At 43.4% G+C, this 17,137-nt stretch overlaps 1 protein-coding gene across 50 annotated transcripts in view; it reads right to left on the reverse strand.

The window, feature by feature from the left end:
* RBFOX1 (RNA binding fox-1 homolog 1) overlaps positions 1-17,137 on the reverse strand; it is a 2,169,222-nt gene that overhangs the window by 75,528 nt on the left and 2,076,557 nt on the right. For 38 of the 50 annotated variants that reach the window (XM_081089163.1, XM_081089167.1, XM_081089155.1 and 35 more), the window contains one exon: positions 8,834-8,914. The exons of the other annotated variants lie outside the window; for them this stretch is intronic. In XM_081089163.1, the coding sequence (XP_080945289.1) occupies positions 8,834-8,914 (81 nt within the window). The remainder of the gene's footprint in view (positions 1-8,833; positions 8,915-17,137) is intronic. 50 annotated transcript variants of the gene reach the window in all.

Below are 17,137 nucleotides of genomic sequence, written 5' to 3' on the forward strand. Positions count from 1 at the left end.
AGGGATAGAGAGTTAGAAACATCAATGAGAGAGAAACATTGATCAGCTGCCTCCTGTATACTCCCTACTGGGGATGTGCCCACAACCAAGGTACATGCCCTTGACTAGAATCGAACCTGGGACCCTTGAGTCCTCAGGCCAACGCTCTATCCACTGAGCCAAACCGGTTAGGGCCAGATGCCCCATTTTAAATGATGGTCTGACAATGGTAACCTATAGGCCAAATCTGGCTTGAAGACTGTTTTGTAAATAAAGTTTTATTGGAAGCACAGCCACACCTATTCATTTATGTATAGTCTATAGTGAGTTTCAAGAGACCAGATGGTCCATAAGACTGGAACTATTTACTCTCTGGCCCTTTAAAGAACAACTTTGCCAACCGTGGCCAGGCAGAGCAGCCGGGGGAAGAACAGCCTCTCCAGAAATCCGGGGATGGGAAGGACAACTAGGGCTGAGCGCAGAGGCTGGGCAGCTGCTTAGAGTTTCTGCCTGACCACTCCCTGTGCGGACGTTTCCAGAAGCAGAGCAGGTGGCACTGCTGTTTTTCAGCCACTGGTGGGAAAATTTAGAGGCCAGGAAAGGTGGAAGTCTTGAAATTCTGTTAGGCTGAGTTCACATTGATCTGGCTGTGGGACACTGCACCGTTTCCTTACTCCCTCTGACCTCAAATTTTCTCATGTAAAAGGAGGCAGAATAATCACACCTATTTCATAGTTACCTTGTGAGGATTAAGTGAGAAAGTTCATATGCATGGTTAGCAGAATGCTCAACATATAGGAAGTTCTCAATATCCATTTATTATTATTATTTTATATATCAGGGCTGGAACTAGGGTAAGATTAGTTAGGTACTCACCTTGGGTGTAAAATTTAAATAAGGGACCACCAAATAAACAAGTAATCAAGATAAAGTATAGTTCGGTGCAATTATAAAAAAATAAAATTATTGTAAACAATTTCATGAGAAACAGACTATCCAAATTTAAATAAAGAGCCCTGGCCAGTGTGGCTCAGTTGGTTGGGCACTGTCCTGTGCACCAAAAGGTTGCTGGTTCAATTCCGGGTCAGGGGCATGCCTGGATTGTGGGCTCAATCCCTGAGGTCACAGGAGGCAGCAGATCCATGTTCTGCTCTCACATCCATTTTTCTCTTTCTCTCTCCCTCTTCCCTGCCCTCTTCTCTAAAAAATATCAATAGAAATATATTTTTAAATTTTAGATAAAGAGGTGTTATGCTGAGCCATATTGGATCCTAAGGCAAAATAAAAATTAATAATAATCATCCTATCTTTAGGAAACCTGTTGATATTTATTCCGTGAAATTTTTCCATTAAACGTCAATATTTTGAAATATTGCTTAATATACTATTCACCTTGATGACTGAGCTTTCTGGAGCCTCTGTACATTTTGTCTGAGGGGAGTGCCTCACTTTCCTCAATCTAGTCCCAGATGATTCTACTCTAGAAACTATTAGAAAAGCCTTTCTGGGAGGCTGCCAGGAAGCTCTGAGTTACTGGAAAGAGGGGAAAAGAAGATGTGTGGGTTTTTTTAAACCGATGTATCAGTAACACAATGCCCTGGATATGCACTTTCTATTATTGAACTCAGTCTAGTGACATTTTCTGTACTGGGCAGAAGAAAGAGGAAGCCATAAATTAGCAGAGGCCATTGCTTTAATTACAGAAACCAATGGAAGCTCTATCCATTACCTAAATGCAGAAAGTGCGGGCCTGATTTATGTATGTTTCTGCCACTTAAATCATTGTTTTATGAATTCCACACAATTACTTCCATACAATCTGCAATCAATATATCAATTAAAACTATGCCACTACCACTTGCCCTTGAGTTTCATAAAAGTGAATAGAGGAGATGATTTTGCATTTTGATAACATTAAGGTTTCTGAGCATTTGTCTGTGATAACAGATTTTTTTCCTCCTTGTTGTCAGGGGTGAAATTTAGGAGGAATAAACAGTTATCTTCTTTTTATTTCAGGATTTGTCTTCGTATGGATTGAAAGTGGTGACTTCCATGTAACTATGTGAAAATACTTGTTTGCATTGATAAGGATATAGAACCATACAGAAATTGCTGCTGAAAAATGCTTTTTTTTTTTTTTTTTTTTTTTTCCTGAGCCGTTGACAATGAAACTGGCCCCTTTGTGTCAAGGTGTTTCCTATGGACTAAAGTCTGCTCACTCCCCAAACCCTAAATTCATGTGTTGACCCTTAAATCCCAGTATGATAGTACTTAGAAATGGGAGGTAATTAGGTTTCGATAAGGTCATAAGGATGGGGCCCTTAGGAAAGGATTAGTGCCTTTAGAGTGTCATATGAAGACACAGTGAGAAGGCCATCATCTACCAGCCAGGAAAAATTCTCACCAGAACACACCATGCTGGCACTATGGTGTAGTAACAAAAGAAAAGACAGATATATTTGCCTATATAATTAAGACTATATGCTGGAATGTAAGCAAAATCAAATGACCAAAATAGGATAGATATTGGCAACATCTATCCTATACTCAGGTTATTCTCCCTGATGAATAATGATCTCTCAATGTGAATTAAAATAAATGAGTAAACACATGAGAGAAATGAGCAGATGTGTACTGAAAAGTCACTCGTGGTAACATCCAAACGACAATTAAATTTTTGAAGGATGATGCTCTTCACTAGGAGAAAGGCAAATGCTCACTGGAGCAAACTGAGATGCTATTTTTCATCCATCCAATTTGCAAAATTAAAGAAAAAGCAAAATATGCAGGTGCTGGCAAGAATGTTTGGATGGAACAAACAGCCCCATGTTTGGGAGCCTAGATGTAAAATGTAAAGCCCTGGTGTGTCAAGGTATATGTAAAAATGTTTGCGGGGTGGTATAAAAAGGAGCTTGAACTACCATGGATAGAGAATGGTTGAATAAACCGCGGACCACCCACGCCATGGAGCAGCATGACACTATCATAAGACTTAACAGGAGATGGTCCACGTGTGTTATGCAATGAAATGAAACATGATTCGTATGTGTACACTGCCCCCTGTTTAAATTGTACTATTACCACTACCCCTTGCATATGAGTCTGTCCTTCTTTGCATTATTATGAAAACATGTGGAAAGATACTTACCAGGGAGTCAATGTGAATTACTCAAAGAATTTGTGTTTTTTAATCAAGTGGGACTATTTTACCATGTTATTCCATACGTGTGTGTTTCGGTTTATTGACATGTTTCCCCGATTATAGTGAGCCCATCCATGTCTCTTTTGTCATTGAAAATCTATTCGTAAAATGGTAAAGAAAATAAAGCTGATAGTATTTACCTCCTTCTGGAAACATCTACTCCATTTGGAAATGAGGGTGAGTGATTGCTGGCTTTGCTCATCCCTATTGGAGGTGGGCTTTCATATTTATGGAACCAATGATTTACTGCTGCGTGTTTCAAAGAGTAGAAACGCCTTAACTTGGAAGAGAGGTGAGATGTTCTTTACCTTCCTACTTCGGCCTGGAGACATGTTTATATTATGCATCCACTGTGTGCAGACAGTGCTAATGTGGCTGGTGCCTTTCACTCGGGACAGGCAAGGCCTACTGACCACTGGCCTAGGGGTTGTATTGTTTGCTACTCAAAGCAAACACATGATTAATTAATTAATTAATATTATTTTAAAATTGCCCTGGCCGGGTGGCTCAGCTGGTACGTCATTCTGTACACCAAAAGGTTGCAGGTTCGATTCTCCATCAGGTCACATACCTAGGTTTTAGGTTCAATCCCTGGTCAGGACACATACAGGAGGTAGCTAATTAATGTTTTTCTCTCCATCAATCTCTCTCTCTATCTCTCTTCCTCTTTCAAATTAATTTTAAAAAGTTGTTTTAAAATGATTAAAATTATTTTATTAGTTTAATTTAGTTGATTAAAATTAATATCTTAAGACAACAATATTAATACTACATGTTTTGCATTTGGGGCAAGATGATCTTCCCTTATTCTCTGGAGTTTTGCTCTGACTTTATTTAAGTCTGATAGAAAGTAGGCCCATTGTACACTCGGAATGAGTGGTTTATGAGGGCATGTAAGAGGAGGTTTGATGTCCCATGACACTTGAACTAGGGTTTCACACTATGCTAAAGGGCATGAGGAGGAGAAACTGGAGTCAGTCGTATGAGATGGGAGGCTCTATGGGATTAGGCTGTATTGACAGCGCCTGCGTGAGAACCTTTCTCTGGATGCTTTCGTGTCCTGGGTCGTGCTATGAGGATGGTTCACTTAAGGGGGAAAACCCATTATGCAAAAATGCATCTTAAAAAACAGATAACTTCAGTAGAGTTATTTTCATTACTAATTCAGCAGGGTTCCTTTAAAAACCATCTCCCCTACTGCATTTAAGGGTGTTATTTACAGATGATGAGCTATTTGGCTACAAAGCAGGACAATTTAAGTTTAAAGCATCTAAGGCCAGGTAAAGATTCGTGAAACAAATACAAACTCGGGAGTGCTCATAGAGGCCAGTGAATACAGAGGATACAATTTACAAAAGTGCAATGTATGTCCCCCTTTTCCAGGAGCACAACTGCTCCTCCAAAGCGAGAAGCATGCGCTTTCAAGCTAAAAACCAGGTGAATCCGCAACAATGGCTGAGAAGAGAGGGGGCCTCAGCTTCTGCAGAAAAGGCTGGATCCTTAGAGAAAAAGAGGCCGCACTGTTCAGACCTCAGAGACAAGGCCTCTAGCTCTTACCCAGGTGTATGTCACAGCTGGAGACAGGAGAGGTATCTCAGGTGACTGTGTCTGGTGAAAATGGGGTGTGACTTTGTACCTGGATGTACACCTTAATCTGGAAGAGGAAACCCAAGTAAATGTTGCAAAGAAGACAGCTAATTGCAAACAGCCTGGCCCAAAAGGGCATTGCTGACTTGGAGAAGAGGGAGAAAGGAAGTCTTAGCCAAGTGTTTTGGGAGAAATGGATAATCTTTACACTCAGCAACAATGCGTAGCCTCAGGATACAGATAATGGAAGGCCCCTCCAGCCACCCAGCTGGAGAAGAGGAGGTCTCAAGTTGGCTGCCCTTACAAAACACTAACTGAGCTGGTCAGTCTAAATACCATTACTGGAGGGGTAAGAAACCAGCTTTTGTTTTGTGATGGGCTAGGAGGGTTAGCTAGTCATTGTTGTTGTCTTTGATACTAATACATACCAGGGCATTGCTTTCCCTTATTATTTTTGAAAAATTGCTATCGATCTAAGTACCCCAAATGGAGGGGGGATAGATTAAAATGTAATATCATGAAACAACAGATTATTATGAGGTCATTAACATATTTGCATAAAGTACACATGACAGGATAATAAGTGAAAATAATAGGATGACAAATGTGTAGATAATATGACTGATTATACAATTTTAAAATGAAGGGTGTTGGGCACACACACATCATACAGTTTCTATAATTATTATAAATCTTTCCTCTTAAACTCAGAAAAAAGTATTATAAACAGTGAAGTAACAGTCCCATTGTCTATTTTCAATAATAAAATGGATCCATTAAGTCAGTGCCGTAGACCAATTCCAGCATGTCATAATTTCAAGAGTTTCATCAAAAGGTTGATGAGACTTGGGGACTCAACAGGGTTGAGTCACACATGTAGTCACCTGTTGGGAATGGCTAAAGGCATTTCCCCAAACCTGAATAGGAAACTGATTGTGGCTGCCAGACAGTTAAAGGGCATCTTAATTTACATGTTATTGCCTCCTACTGGCCAAACATCTGAACAGCCGGAGGCTATTCCCCAAACTGACAATGCTTCTGTACCCTTTGAAGTGTATTATCTTCACCTTGCCTTAGGACAAATTGTGTTAATAAAAGCAAGGGTCCTAGACAAGGAGGGAGACCTTCAGCTAAAGGTCCTCTGACCCCCAATGCCTTTCAAAATTATATATCATCTCCGGACTCTTTATTAGCCTCTGGATTCCTATGTCATCTACGTGGAGCCTTTTCCAGATTCCTGAACCTTTCTTGATGCTGGGACATGAACCCCGACAGTCAAGAGTTCAGAATACTTTTTTTTATAAAGAGTCAGATTACCAAGATTTTAGGCTTTGTGGGCAACCTATGTCTCTTTCCCATTATTTCTGTTTTTGTTTTGTTTTTTTTATAATGCTTTTAAAAAAATCTAAACTCATTCTTTGCTCACAAGCCTTACAAAAGCAGGCTGTGGGCTGGATGTGACCCTTGGCTGTAGTTTGCTGACCACTGCATCACATGATTTCATCTCCCATGTGTTTCACTGATTTTAATATGGAGAATGGAGACAGGTATCACATGCTCTCACTTATATGTGGAATCTAATGAACAAAATAAACTGGCAGACAGAACAGGTCCAAAGGCATGGATGCATGGAACAGACTGACAGATCTCAGAGGGCAGGGGAGTGGGAGCCTAGAAGAGATTAATCAATGAATTTATATGCATATGTGTATAGCCCATGGACACAGATAATAGTGTAGTGAAGGCCTGAGGTGGGTCAGAGGCTGGAGGGAGGGGGGAGGCAAAAAGGGGGACACAGGGGACATCTGTAATACTGTCAACAATAAAAACAATTAAAAATTTAAATAAATATGGAGAACTGTGGCCTAGTTCTGTGTTTGACACAATCACACACACTTTCCCTGAGTTGATCTAGAATGGCTGTACCAATTAAAACCAGGCTTTTTTAAGCTTGATTCATTTTGTGCCCTTCTGAAAAGAAAACGGAAATATAAATACAGCCTATGATTACAGAAAGCCACACTGTCCAATATGGTGGCCATTAGCCTCTCAAGGCTAATTAGAATAACACTAATTGAAATTAAGTAAAATGAAAAAGTCAGTGTCTCGGTCCCAGGAGCACACTCACTGGACAGTGAGGAGATAGGCAGTTTCCTCCCAGATGGTCCCATAGGACAACTGTATTAAAGAAAAAACTAAGTAACCCTCTGGAATTCAGCCCAACTCTCCTTCAGAAATAGTGTGTATAGAGATGAGGGAGGGATCTGTATAGTGGGATGATGATGAGATTTAGAGCCAGTTGGGGCCAGAAGATTAATTTCCCCAGGTTTAAGAAACAAATCTACCCTATACTGGCTGGGTGGTCCTGAGTGAATCGCCCCACTTCTCTGTGTCCCCCATTTCCTAGGCTGTAAAGCAAACATTACAAAAGCTACCTGGTGCAGATTTTGCAAGGATCAAAAACAAGGCTGAGTATGTGAAAATGTACAGTAGCATTCTCATCTACGATATGTATGTACAGGCATCTGCACTGGCCCAAATGGGACACTTTTCATAAATTCAGGAAGAGCCACATCTGGCTGGTATGGCTAGCTTCTCGGAGACCTTGCATTTCATGAATGTCAAAGCTGCCACTGAAGATTATGCTCTGGTTGGGAGAAGCCCTTGGCTGCCCACATGACCTGAAGCCTTCAGGGACCCTCATGTTTCTCGTGATCATGTTTTGGGGTCCTTGTCACTTGCTTCTAACTGTTGCCCCAAAATGAAGAGGTGGGTTTATCTCAGCCTTTGGGAATTGAGATGGTCGGTCTTGGCAGGTGGTCAGGCTTCTCCTGTCTCTCATCCTCTAATCATCATGAGCTTGCATCCTCCGGTCTCTCCCACCCCCTCTCTAGCCCGTCTCAGAAGCATCCCACCTCCCCATGGTCTCAGACTCACTTCTGAGCACGGATCCCAATGAGGACCTGCTTGGGCAGGTATAGGAATTGCATAGGGTGTACACACACAGTATGAAATAGATGACAAGGTCAGACTGTGGCTAGAGACTGAGGAGGGGCTGGGAACCATGTGGGATCCAGGAGCACTTTAGGTCCTGCTCTGTGAATTGAGAGAGGGAGTGGCCATTGCAGGGGTCCTCAAACTTTTTAAACAGGGGGCCAGTTCACTGTCCCTCAGACCGTTGGAGGGCCGGACTATAGTTTAAAAAAAAACTATGAACAAATTCCTATGCACACTGCACATATCTTATTTTGAAGTAAAAAAAAAACAAAACGGGAACAAATACAATATTTGTATTTGCATGTGGCCCGCGGGCCGTAGTTTGAGGACCCCTGCTTCAGAGCATCCACCCCAGGCAGAGCAACCCTTGTTTTCCACCTCAACATTGTGATCTGGCTTCCCTTGTTATTTTGGTTTCCTCCCGCTAGTCCTTGATGGGTATACTCACATCTATTAAAGAACCTTTAACTTGTTGTTTCCCCTAGTTAAATGGGGGGAGGGGGCAACCACATTCTTTTCTCTTCTCCTCCTCCTCCTCTTCCTCAATGGAATCACATAGCCAAGGATTGAACAGCCTTGCAAACAAGTCACTAGCCCAGGCTACTCATATTTCCCACGGTGAGGAAATTCCGGTCAAGAGGACTGACCTAGCACCTCTGCTAGGCTAGGGTGCCAGTTGAATGGCCTGAATGTTTTAATTCAATATTTCTCCTATGAATTTACAAAGCTGTGGTAGGAGGCAGGCAATGAGCTATAGGTTCTTCCCTCCTTCCCTTCCCCTCCCCGACCCCAATACCCCATGTCCCATCCATTGGACCCAGTCCTGACAGGTCTGCACAAAGAATGGCTGGGACATCCGGGACGTGAGGATTCAGACATAATGAGCAGAGGGATTGGATGCTAAGGCAACGGGAAACAGAGACATGCTCATGGAAATCAAATTCACCTGGAGGGGGCCACGCGGGAGGGCGGTGTGGAGGGAGGGGAAGGGGACTTACATGGCAGGGAAGGTGACTGGACTCAGAGTTATGTCACAAAACAAAAAAAGGAGCCACAACATGGGCTTACTTGCGGAAGTATATACAAGTGAACTGGGGGCACTGTACATGGAAGATCCCTCCTGGTTTGCCTGGCACAACAGCACCGTGCCTACGAAAGAGAGAGAGATAGATGGTATCTGGTTTGGGAACAGGCACACTACACCTGAGAGATCACGGCAACGCAAACGAGAAAGGCAGGCAAATGAAAACATAGCCACACCCCAGAGCGCATGACGGGACCCCCACAGCAACCCCTGCCTTAGCCAGAGGGAGCCGGGGAGGCCCGCCCCCAGCCCACCAAGCACATGTCATTCCTTTCCCCACGGGGTGGGCGTAGAGGAGCCTGGCTGGCCCAGGACCCCAGCTTCAGGTCCATAACGGAAGCAGCATGCCATGCTCAAAGGGGAGTGTGGAAATTTCGGGGAGAACGAGATAGCAAGCCTGACTCAGACTCTACTTGGCTGTGTGATCATGGTGTGTGACTGTACCTCTCTGTGCCTTGGGAATCCCATCTGGAAAATGGGGTGAATATACCTACCTGCAGGAGGGGTGGTGAGTCATATGACGCAGACATGCCCAGCACAGGGGCTGGCTCAGAATCATTACTCAGCAAATGGCAAGCACGTGTGTTGCTATGTTAACAGAAAAGTGTTCCTCCCCCACCACCCACACTTAAGTCTAAATCAGTTCTTCTGAGGAAGAGCACAAGTAAGACAGGGAAGAAACAAATGCAACTTTCGCGTCTCCCCTAAAGCTCCGAGTCCCCAATGGGAGAGGCTGTGTCACGGCCCCTGAAGACTGCCCACAGCGGCACTGCAGCGAGGACTTGCCCCCCGATTTACAGCAAAGGAGCCCGCTCATCCTTGCAAAGAGGAAGCTTATAGCGGGAAGAACGGTGGACTCCTGAGATATCTCTCAATCTATGCCATGTTTTGCTCAACCACCCCTGCCAAGGATAACCAGGGCCAGGGCTCTTCGGAGTATCAAGTCTGCTCTCCTACTGCTGCTCAAACTCCGAGGCTTTGCAAAGTGGGAGAGAGACGTTTGAGGAGCTTGCCGCCCATTCCTGACGACGGGAATACACTTCCCTGTCTGGCCAAGGTCAGCACCTCCACTGGTCTCTGTATCCTCCCATCTTCAGAGGAAAGCAATCCCCTATGAAAAGAAGCCTGAGTCTCAGGGAACCTGGAACTCACCTGGACCCTTGGAGACCTGCCCTCGGGTGATGAGGGGGACATTCTATAACCTTTTTGTACCTTACCCACGTTCAACACAAGTGTAGTTAAAACTTCCAGAGTGAATGGGGCTTCACCAAATAGAGAGGTGCTGCCACAGGACGCCATTAAGAGACAGTAATCTTTCCTGATGTACAAGCCCAGACACAACTCCAAAGGTGGTCTCCTCACCTCTATTCCCCGTCCCTCAGGTGCCAAGCCAAAACAGAGGGATCGCAGGAGGACACTGAGGGGCCGTCCCCAAATTCCACTTCTCCCCTGATCCTAGTGTCTCTCTGGATTTTGTACATTATTTTCAGGTTACACAAAGATTCTATTAACATTCCTGACTCATCTCTCCCTCCCCCAACACCAGGTGGGCCCAGTCCATCCAATGTGTGAGGAGAAGTAGCCCCTGGGAGGGAGTTCTGTCTGAAGGAATGTCCCCTAGTCCCTCTCCTGCTTGCCTTGGGGTCCTGGGCTTATAGCTGGAGGAGAGCCCCCGCCCCCTCCTCCCTAAAAGCCCACATGTAAGAGTGGAATTCACTGACCTTCCCTTGGTAGCAAGTGTATTAAGAGTCTGGATGGGCCTGAGTCATAATCAACCTTTGCTAAACTGACAGTGCTTTCTTCTTCCTACTGTAGGTGAGAACAGTTTATTGTAACTTATGAGCCTTCACATGACCTACTTTCTCCACAGTGAGTATTTCCAGTTCTGTCAGGAGGCTGGTCTGTGATGGGGATGAACCACAAATGAACTGAACATCAGACCATGGGATTCGGGGTCTAAAATCAACCAACAGGAGGTAGGACACCCAGCAGAAAAGACAGGCCCTAACCCCCTCCCTGCTTTTCCAGTGAGACTCCTTTGGCTCATTGCTAGAACTCTTGGAGAGAAGCTAATGTTTCCATGGGATCGAGAGAGAGCTACTAAATCAGAACCTTCTAGAGTGGGGCTAGGGGAAGTGGGGCAGGAGAAAGTTCTTCCACGAGACTTTCCTGGGCACCTCTGGTTAAGAACCTCCAATAAGCCCGCCAGTTTGGCTCAGTGGTTGAACATCAACCTATGAACCAGGAAGTCATAGTTCAATGCCCAGTCAGGGCACATGCCCTGGTTGCAGGCTCAATCCCCAGTAAGGGGGTGTATAGGAGGCAGCTGTTAGATGATTCTCTCTCATCCCTGATGTTTCTCTCTCTCTCTCTCTCTCCTTCTCCTTTCCTCTCTGAAATCAATAAAAAAAATTATATTTTTTTAGAAAGAACCACTATTAAAATGAGATCTGAAATGTCTTGGGGTATATAGGTTTCAAAAGGAAAATAATGTAATTGTAGCAAATATATATGCAGAAGGGCATTTTAGTATTGCACAGTTAAAATCATGGACTGATTTTCAATAACCCCAGTGCAATGTAGGGGTGCCAATGAGACACAACACAGATTCCCTCTAGAAGGCTGAATCCTGGCAGGGCGTAATGACGCTTTCCTTGCTTTCTTATGCTGTGGGTCCTGAGAAACTGCTCTGAAATAGCTTCTTTGGATGCCCTCTAAGTAGTTAAAAAAAATCCTTTATGCAATGATTTTGACCTTTGTAAAACGAAATGTCCACTGTCACAGGACTTGGTTGTGATGTTACCTAAAAACATCCTCCAATTTAATTTGCAAAGTACTTATTGTGTGTTCTCTCAGTACACTATGACCTTTTCTTAAAAGAAAGCTTTGAATTAAGCAAAAGCAAAGCAGTGGAGGAATACACTGTAACCTCCGTGCATTTCTCCGGGGTGGGGGCGCGGGTGGTGTATGTTTAAGCAAGTGGAATAGATAGTGGGGTACAAGCAGTAGTATCGGGGGGTGTTTATAAGGTCGTCCAAAGCAAGTTGTGATACAGCCATCTAAGGAGTCTCCAGAAGTGAGTCATCCCCAGTATAGCTCACCCACCTCTGACTCCCGGGGCCTGCCTACACCCAGGAGGACAGCCTAAGACTTCTGTGCTTTTGTTTCTAAAGCTTCTTATCATTTAAGTATGGCAAGTATGTTTAATTTAGACCCATTCTTTAGTCGGGACAGACCATGGAACAATTCCAATATTATTCTTTCCTGTTGCCCTGGAATCCTTGGAATCATTCTCAACACAGCTTCTGGACAGTTACCACCATTCAATTAGAGTCGGTGAAAGGGATGTAATCTGCATGCTGGTCCTGTTCTTATTGTTAAGATAAACCATCAGAAATCGACCTTTTGCTTTTATGGTCAATAGGGTTGCATGTTGGCAATTTCATATGGTTCAATTTGAAGAAAGATGTCTTCCCCTCTCCCTTCTGTGTAGTTTAAAAGTCACCTCCTTTCTTCTGAGTCCCTAGGATTTATTTAATTGTTCCCTCTTCTAGGTTCCTATCACTACTGCACTGAGGACTACTGGGCTGGAAAAATAAAGCATTGTTCAGAATCAGCATCACTATGTTAGCTCATCTGCACCAATAGAAATGCCTTCCTTCCATTGATGTAATCGGTCCCCTTCCCTTTCTCATAAATGCCCATCGCCTCTGTCTCCTAATCAGTACACTATTTGGGCTTCTGGATGAATTAATGATTCCCAAACAGCTATTCCTATCAATGTCAAATAACCCCTTGCTGCCTCTCACTTTGAAAAGCCTTTCTTAATTTTAAGTTAACATATGTTTTTAAGGACCTTTTCTATTTTTATTTTATTTTATTTTGCTAAAAATAGTGCTCTGTCCAACCAAGCTTCCTTGTGTGTGCCTTCTTCTGTCCCTTTCTGATAGCTGGGGATTTGCATGCCTGAAGTTCACACATAGTTACAAACTGTATTTCTGGGATTCATTTCTTTCCTCTTTTCTAGCTCTTTTTAGATTGAGCCATCCAGCTTCACATGATGCCTGGGCAGCCTGGTCACCCGTTTGCTAGAAAGTTGATGGCTATATGCAACGGGCAGGGAAGGGACTCTGTGTGACAGACCACAATCTCGGAATGACCAGAGCCTTTTGCAAGGCCTGTCACCTCAGTCACTCCTAATACCATGATCATCAGCATCTCAAATTCTGGCAAGATGTCCACAAGGGCACTCTCGGGGAAGACTTGCAGTCCTCCAGTTGGGAGAGGGTGAGGCAGGGTCCATGTCTCCAATGAGTCAGCCCAACCCTTTCTCACCTGGAGACTCCCCTGGAGGGGCGGGGAGAAGCCTAGAAGGGGGATTCCTATCACAGGCAGGACGGAGAAAGAGTCTAAACTTTTAATTCTAGTGCCAACCCTTCGGTGAGGAAAATGGGCTCAGAGCAGCAGGAGCCACGGTCTGGCCTCACACCTGCATGCCCTTGCAGGGGCTGCTGCTTCCCGGAAGCCCTCCTCTGCCCCCTCTGTGCACCTCTGGTCTAAAATCACTTCTAAAATAAGATCTGAAGTTTCTTTGGGTACCCACATTTCAAAGTAAAAATAACATACTTGCAGCAAAAATATATCCAGGAGGACATTTCAGTAATTTGCACTTAAAACCACAGGGTCAGTTTTCAATACCCTCCATGCAATTGGGAGAGTCTCATGACCTCCTGGTCATTCCCTCTAAACCCTGCTCTGGCTTCTGCTTCTAGAACCTGGGTCTATGTGCCTCTACCTGGCCAGGTTCCGCTTCCTTCCTCTGCTTTCCCAGGTTGTGTTGTAATCACCTCTTTAATGAATGTCTTTCCCAGGAACGCTACAAATGCCCAGAAGTCGGGAATCGTGTCTTACTTGTTCTCCTGTCCCACGGGCCCCGGGACCTAAGAGGCAGGAAGCCACTGGGGAGAGAAACTAAGGAATTTCTGATAGGCAGCCATTTACACTGTCAAGAAATCAACTTAGACTGGAACAGGGGAAGGAAGAAAAGAAAGGCAGTTTTGCAAAGTCTGCCCTTTCCATATCAGCATCTGACAAGCAGAGTTCTAGGTTGGCCCCAGGGTGAATGGCTAGACCCTGCCTACAATCTCTGGATTAAAAAGAGAAGTCAAAGGTACATCCCAACACCCTGGCAACCGGGAGTGTCCGAGTCACTTCAGTAGCTTCAAGGCTAAGATGGGCTAGGAAATTTGGAGAAGGATACACTTAACTCTATTAAAATGTAAAAAAAAAAAAACCAAGCAAACAGAGAGAGAGAGAGAGAGAGAGAGAGAGAGAGAGAGAGAGAGAGAGAGAGAGAAATAACACCAACAAAACTTTATAAAGTAGCTAAGGGCGGATGGGCCTTCTGGCGCACCCACTACGTAGGGTTGTGTGTGTGTCACATGCTGTCTGTACCTCCACAAACATCTACCTTGTGCTCATCCAGGGGCCACTTGAAAACAGAGCCCTGCTGGGGCCCAGCGTTCCTAAAGCCTTAGCCTCGTGACTCTGTAGAGCCACTTGGAAAGTCCCAAAGGGCGAGTGAATGCTGGGGCTGTTACAAAGCTTCCTCCCGAGGAAGCATCAAACTTCTGTCAGGTGTGGCGGCCTGGGAGGCTGGCATGCGGTCCCTGCCGGTGGGAGTGACTGCTTGCAGCTGACAGACTTATCCAACCCCAGGATGGGTTGAACATGCCTTTGCACGTGTGCACTTTTAAACATAGCCTAGCGTTGAGCTAATCGTGTAAGAATATTTTCACAGCTGATACCTAATGCTGTTTTACATTCCTGAAAGATAAGCTACTCCGAAAGGTTAGGGTGGAGTTCTAACTAAAGGGGTATTTCCATTTAGGCACAGATGTTGCAGAAAAATGTATGTGTATTTAATTCTTATAAATCATGTTTTTAATTGTACTGGGGGGATTTCATCTTTAAAGGTGTCCTGAGATGAATCTGTGTATAGTGGAAATAATCTTTCATTCCCATTTATTTTGTAAGTTTTGGTTTTTATACTATTAAAAATATATATTATTAAATATTTCTTTTCTTTTCACTTTTTCTTTTGGCATAATTTCAGATTACAAAAAAGAATGCGACAAAGAACCTTTGTGCAACTTTCTTCCTGATTATTTATTGTTTAAAAATGTAACATTTCACACAAACTGTTCTCTTATTCTCCTGCCTCTAAGATTTAGGCTAATAGAGGCTTTCACAAAAAATATTCAATTGACTCAATATGATAATTAACATTATCAGTAACAATTACAATAATTACCTCCTGAATACCTGGTAAGTGCCAGGCAAACCTATTCAACGTTTAACTTGGATTATCTCCTCCGCTTAACAACCTGTAAGACAGGTGCTATTATTACACCCAATTAATGGACAGGCTACTGAGGCATAGGGAGTTGGAGGATCTCGCCCAAGGTCATGAAAATAGAAATCTTGCAATCCTGAGTGCAAATGAAAGCAACCAGAATCCTGGACCCATTAATTTAAGACCCATCTTCTAAACCACGTGGAGGCAGGCTGCTGCTTTTTGGCCAAATCTGGCCTACTAACTATTTTTGTATGGCCTATGAGTTGAGAAAGGTTTTTACATTGTTATTTATTTTATGTTTAATATATATGTATTGATTTCAAAGAGGTAAGGAGAAGGGGAGATAGAAACATGAATGATGAGAGAGAATAATTGATTGGCTGCCTTATGCAGGCCCCACACTGGGGATTGAGCCTAGCAACCTGGGCATGTGACCTGACCTGGCATCAAACTATGGCATCCTGGTTCATAGGTCAATGATCAGCCACTGAGCCACCCCAGCTGGGCTGGTCTTTACATTTTTATATGATGAGAGAAAAATCAATAGGAAAATAAGATTTGATGACAAGTGAAAAAAATCAAATGAAATTCAAATTTCGGTACTTAGAAACAAAGTTTTAGTGGAACAGAGTCACCCTCATTCATTTACATGTTTTTTTTATGGCTGCTTTGATGCTGCGAGACAGAGTTGAATACTTGCAACAGAGACCTTCGTTCAGCCCACAACAGCTAAAATATTTATCTTCACAGAGAAGGCTCTCTGAGCCCTGTTCCAGTGCCACTTTCCTGCTTGGAAAAGTACTAATAGTAACTGTCTCTCAAGACAGCATTAGCCCCTCCCAGGAAGCCGTCATGAAATACTTTGCAGTGGTTCTCAACTTTCTGGCTCTTTAAATACAGTTCCTCATGTTGTGACCCCAGCCATATAATTATTTTCATTGCTACTTCATAACTGTAATTTTGCTAACGTTATGAATCATAATGTAAATATCTGATATGCAGGATGGTCTTAGGCGACCCCTGTGAAAGGGTCATTCAAACAACCAAAGGGGTCGCGACCCACAGGTTGAGAACCGCTGCTTTAGAGGGTATCATTTTATTAATACTTTCCAAAATTTTAATTTTATTTCATTTTTGTTAATAACAAATAAACAAAAAAATGTTAAGACATATTCCTTTTCAATACTTGCCCAAAATGTCTTTTTTCATGTATTGTTATTCAAGACAATGAACTATGTATGAGGACACTTGGTCTACCTGGTATTTATGGAAGGCTAGCACTCAGCCACAACAAAAACAATGAAGCTAAGTTTTATTTTTTAAGGGATGTGGCCTTCTGCATGATGGGTGCCAATAGGTTCACAAGGTTGAGTCTTGCTCCTCAAATTCTAATTAATGTGCACTCAACCCCCCTGGGGACCCTTTTAAAATGCTGAGTCTTACCTAGTAGGTCTAGCTAGGGTGGGGCCTGCAATTCTGCCCTGGCTGCTAAAATACTAAACTGGTGGGAACTACATAATCAACCTCGAGTACAGCCAGTGCTAATGAGAATGACCTGTAAGATGCCACTGAGTTTTCGGTACTTCACCACATATGCTCTACATGGTTAAGATGTATATTTCTTATTATATGCACAAGAAAACGAAGGCTGAGAGAGAGGAAAAGATGAGATGAAGCTGAAATCTGAGCCAGCTTTGCCTGATTCTAAAGTTCAGACTCTCTCATAAAGCTTATTAGTGGTGATGCTTGGTCCTGAGTTGATCAAACGTCCTTATCAATGTTGGAATGATATCTCCGTTAATCCCATTTCAGCTAAACCGTGGCTAAGGATTCTGCAGTGGCATTCTGGCTGAAAACACCTGACTCTTCTGGGATAAAAATGTTAGGCAGAACCTCCTGATCGTCTTTACGAATCTGTGATAGGATTTTA

This window comes from Myotis nattereri (assembly GCF_964212035.1).
Source record: "Myotis nattereri genome assembly, chromosome: 4".
In the NCBI taxonomy this organism is placed as follows: Eukaryota; Metazoa; Chordata; class Mammalia; order Chiroptera; family Vespertilionidae; genus Myotis; species Myotis nattereri.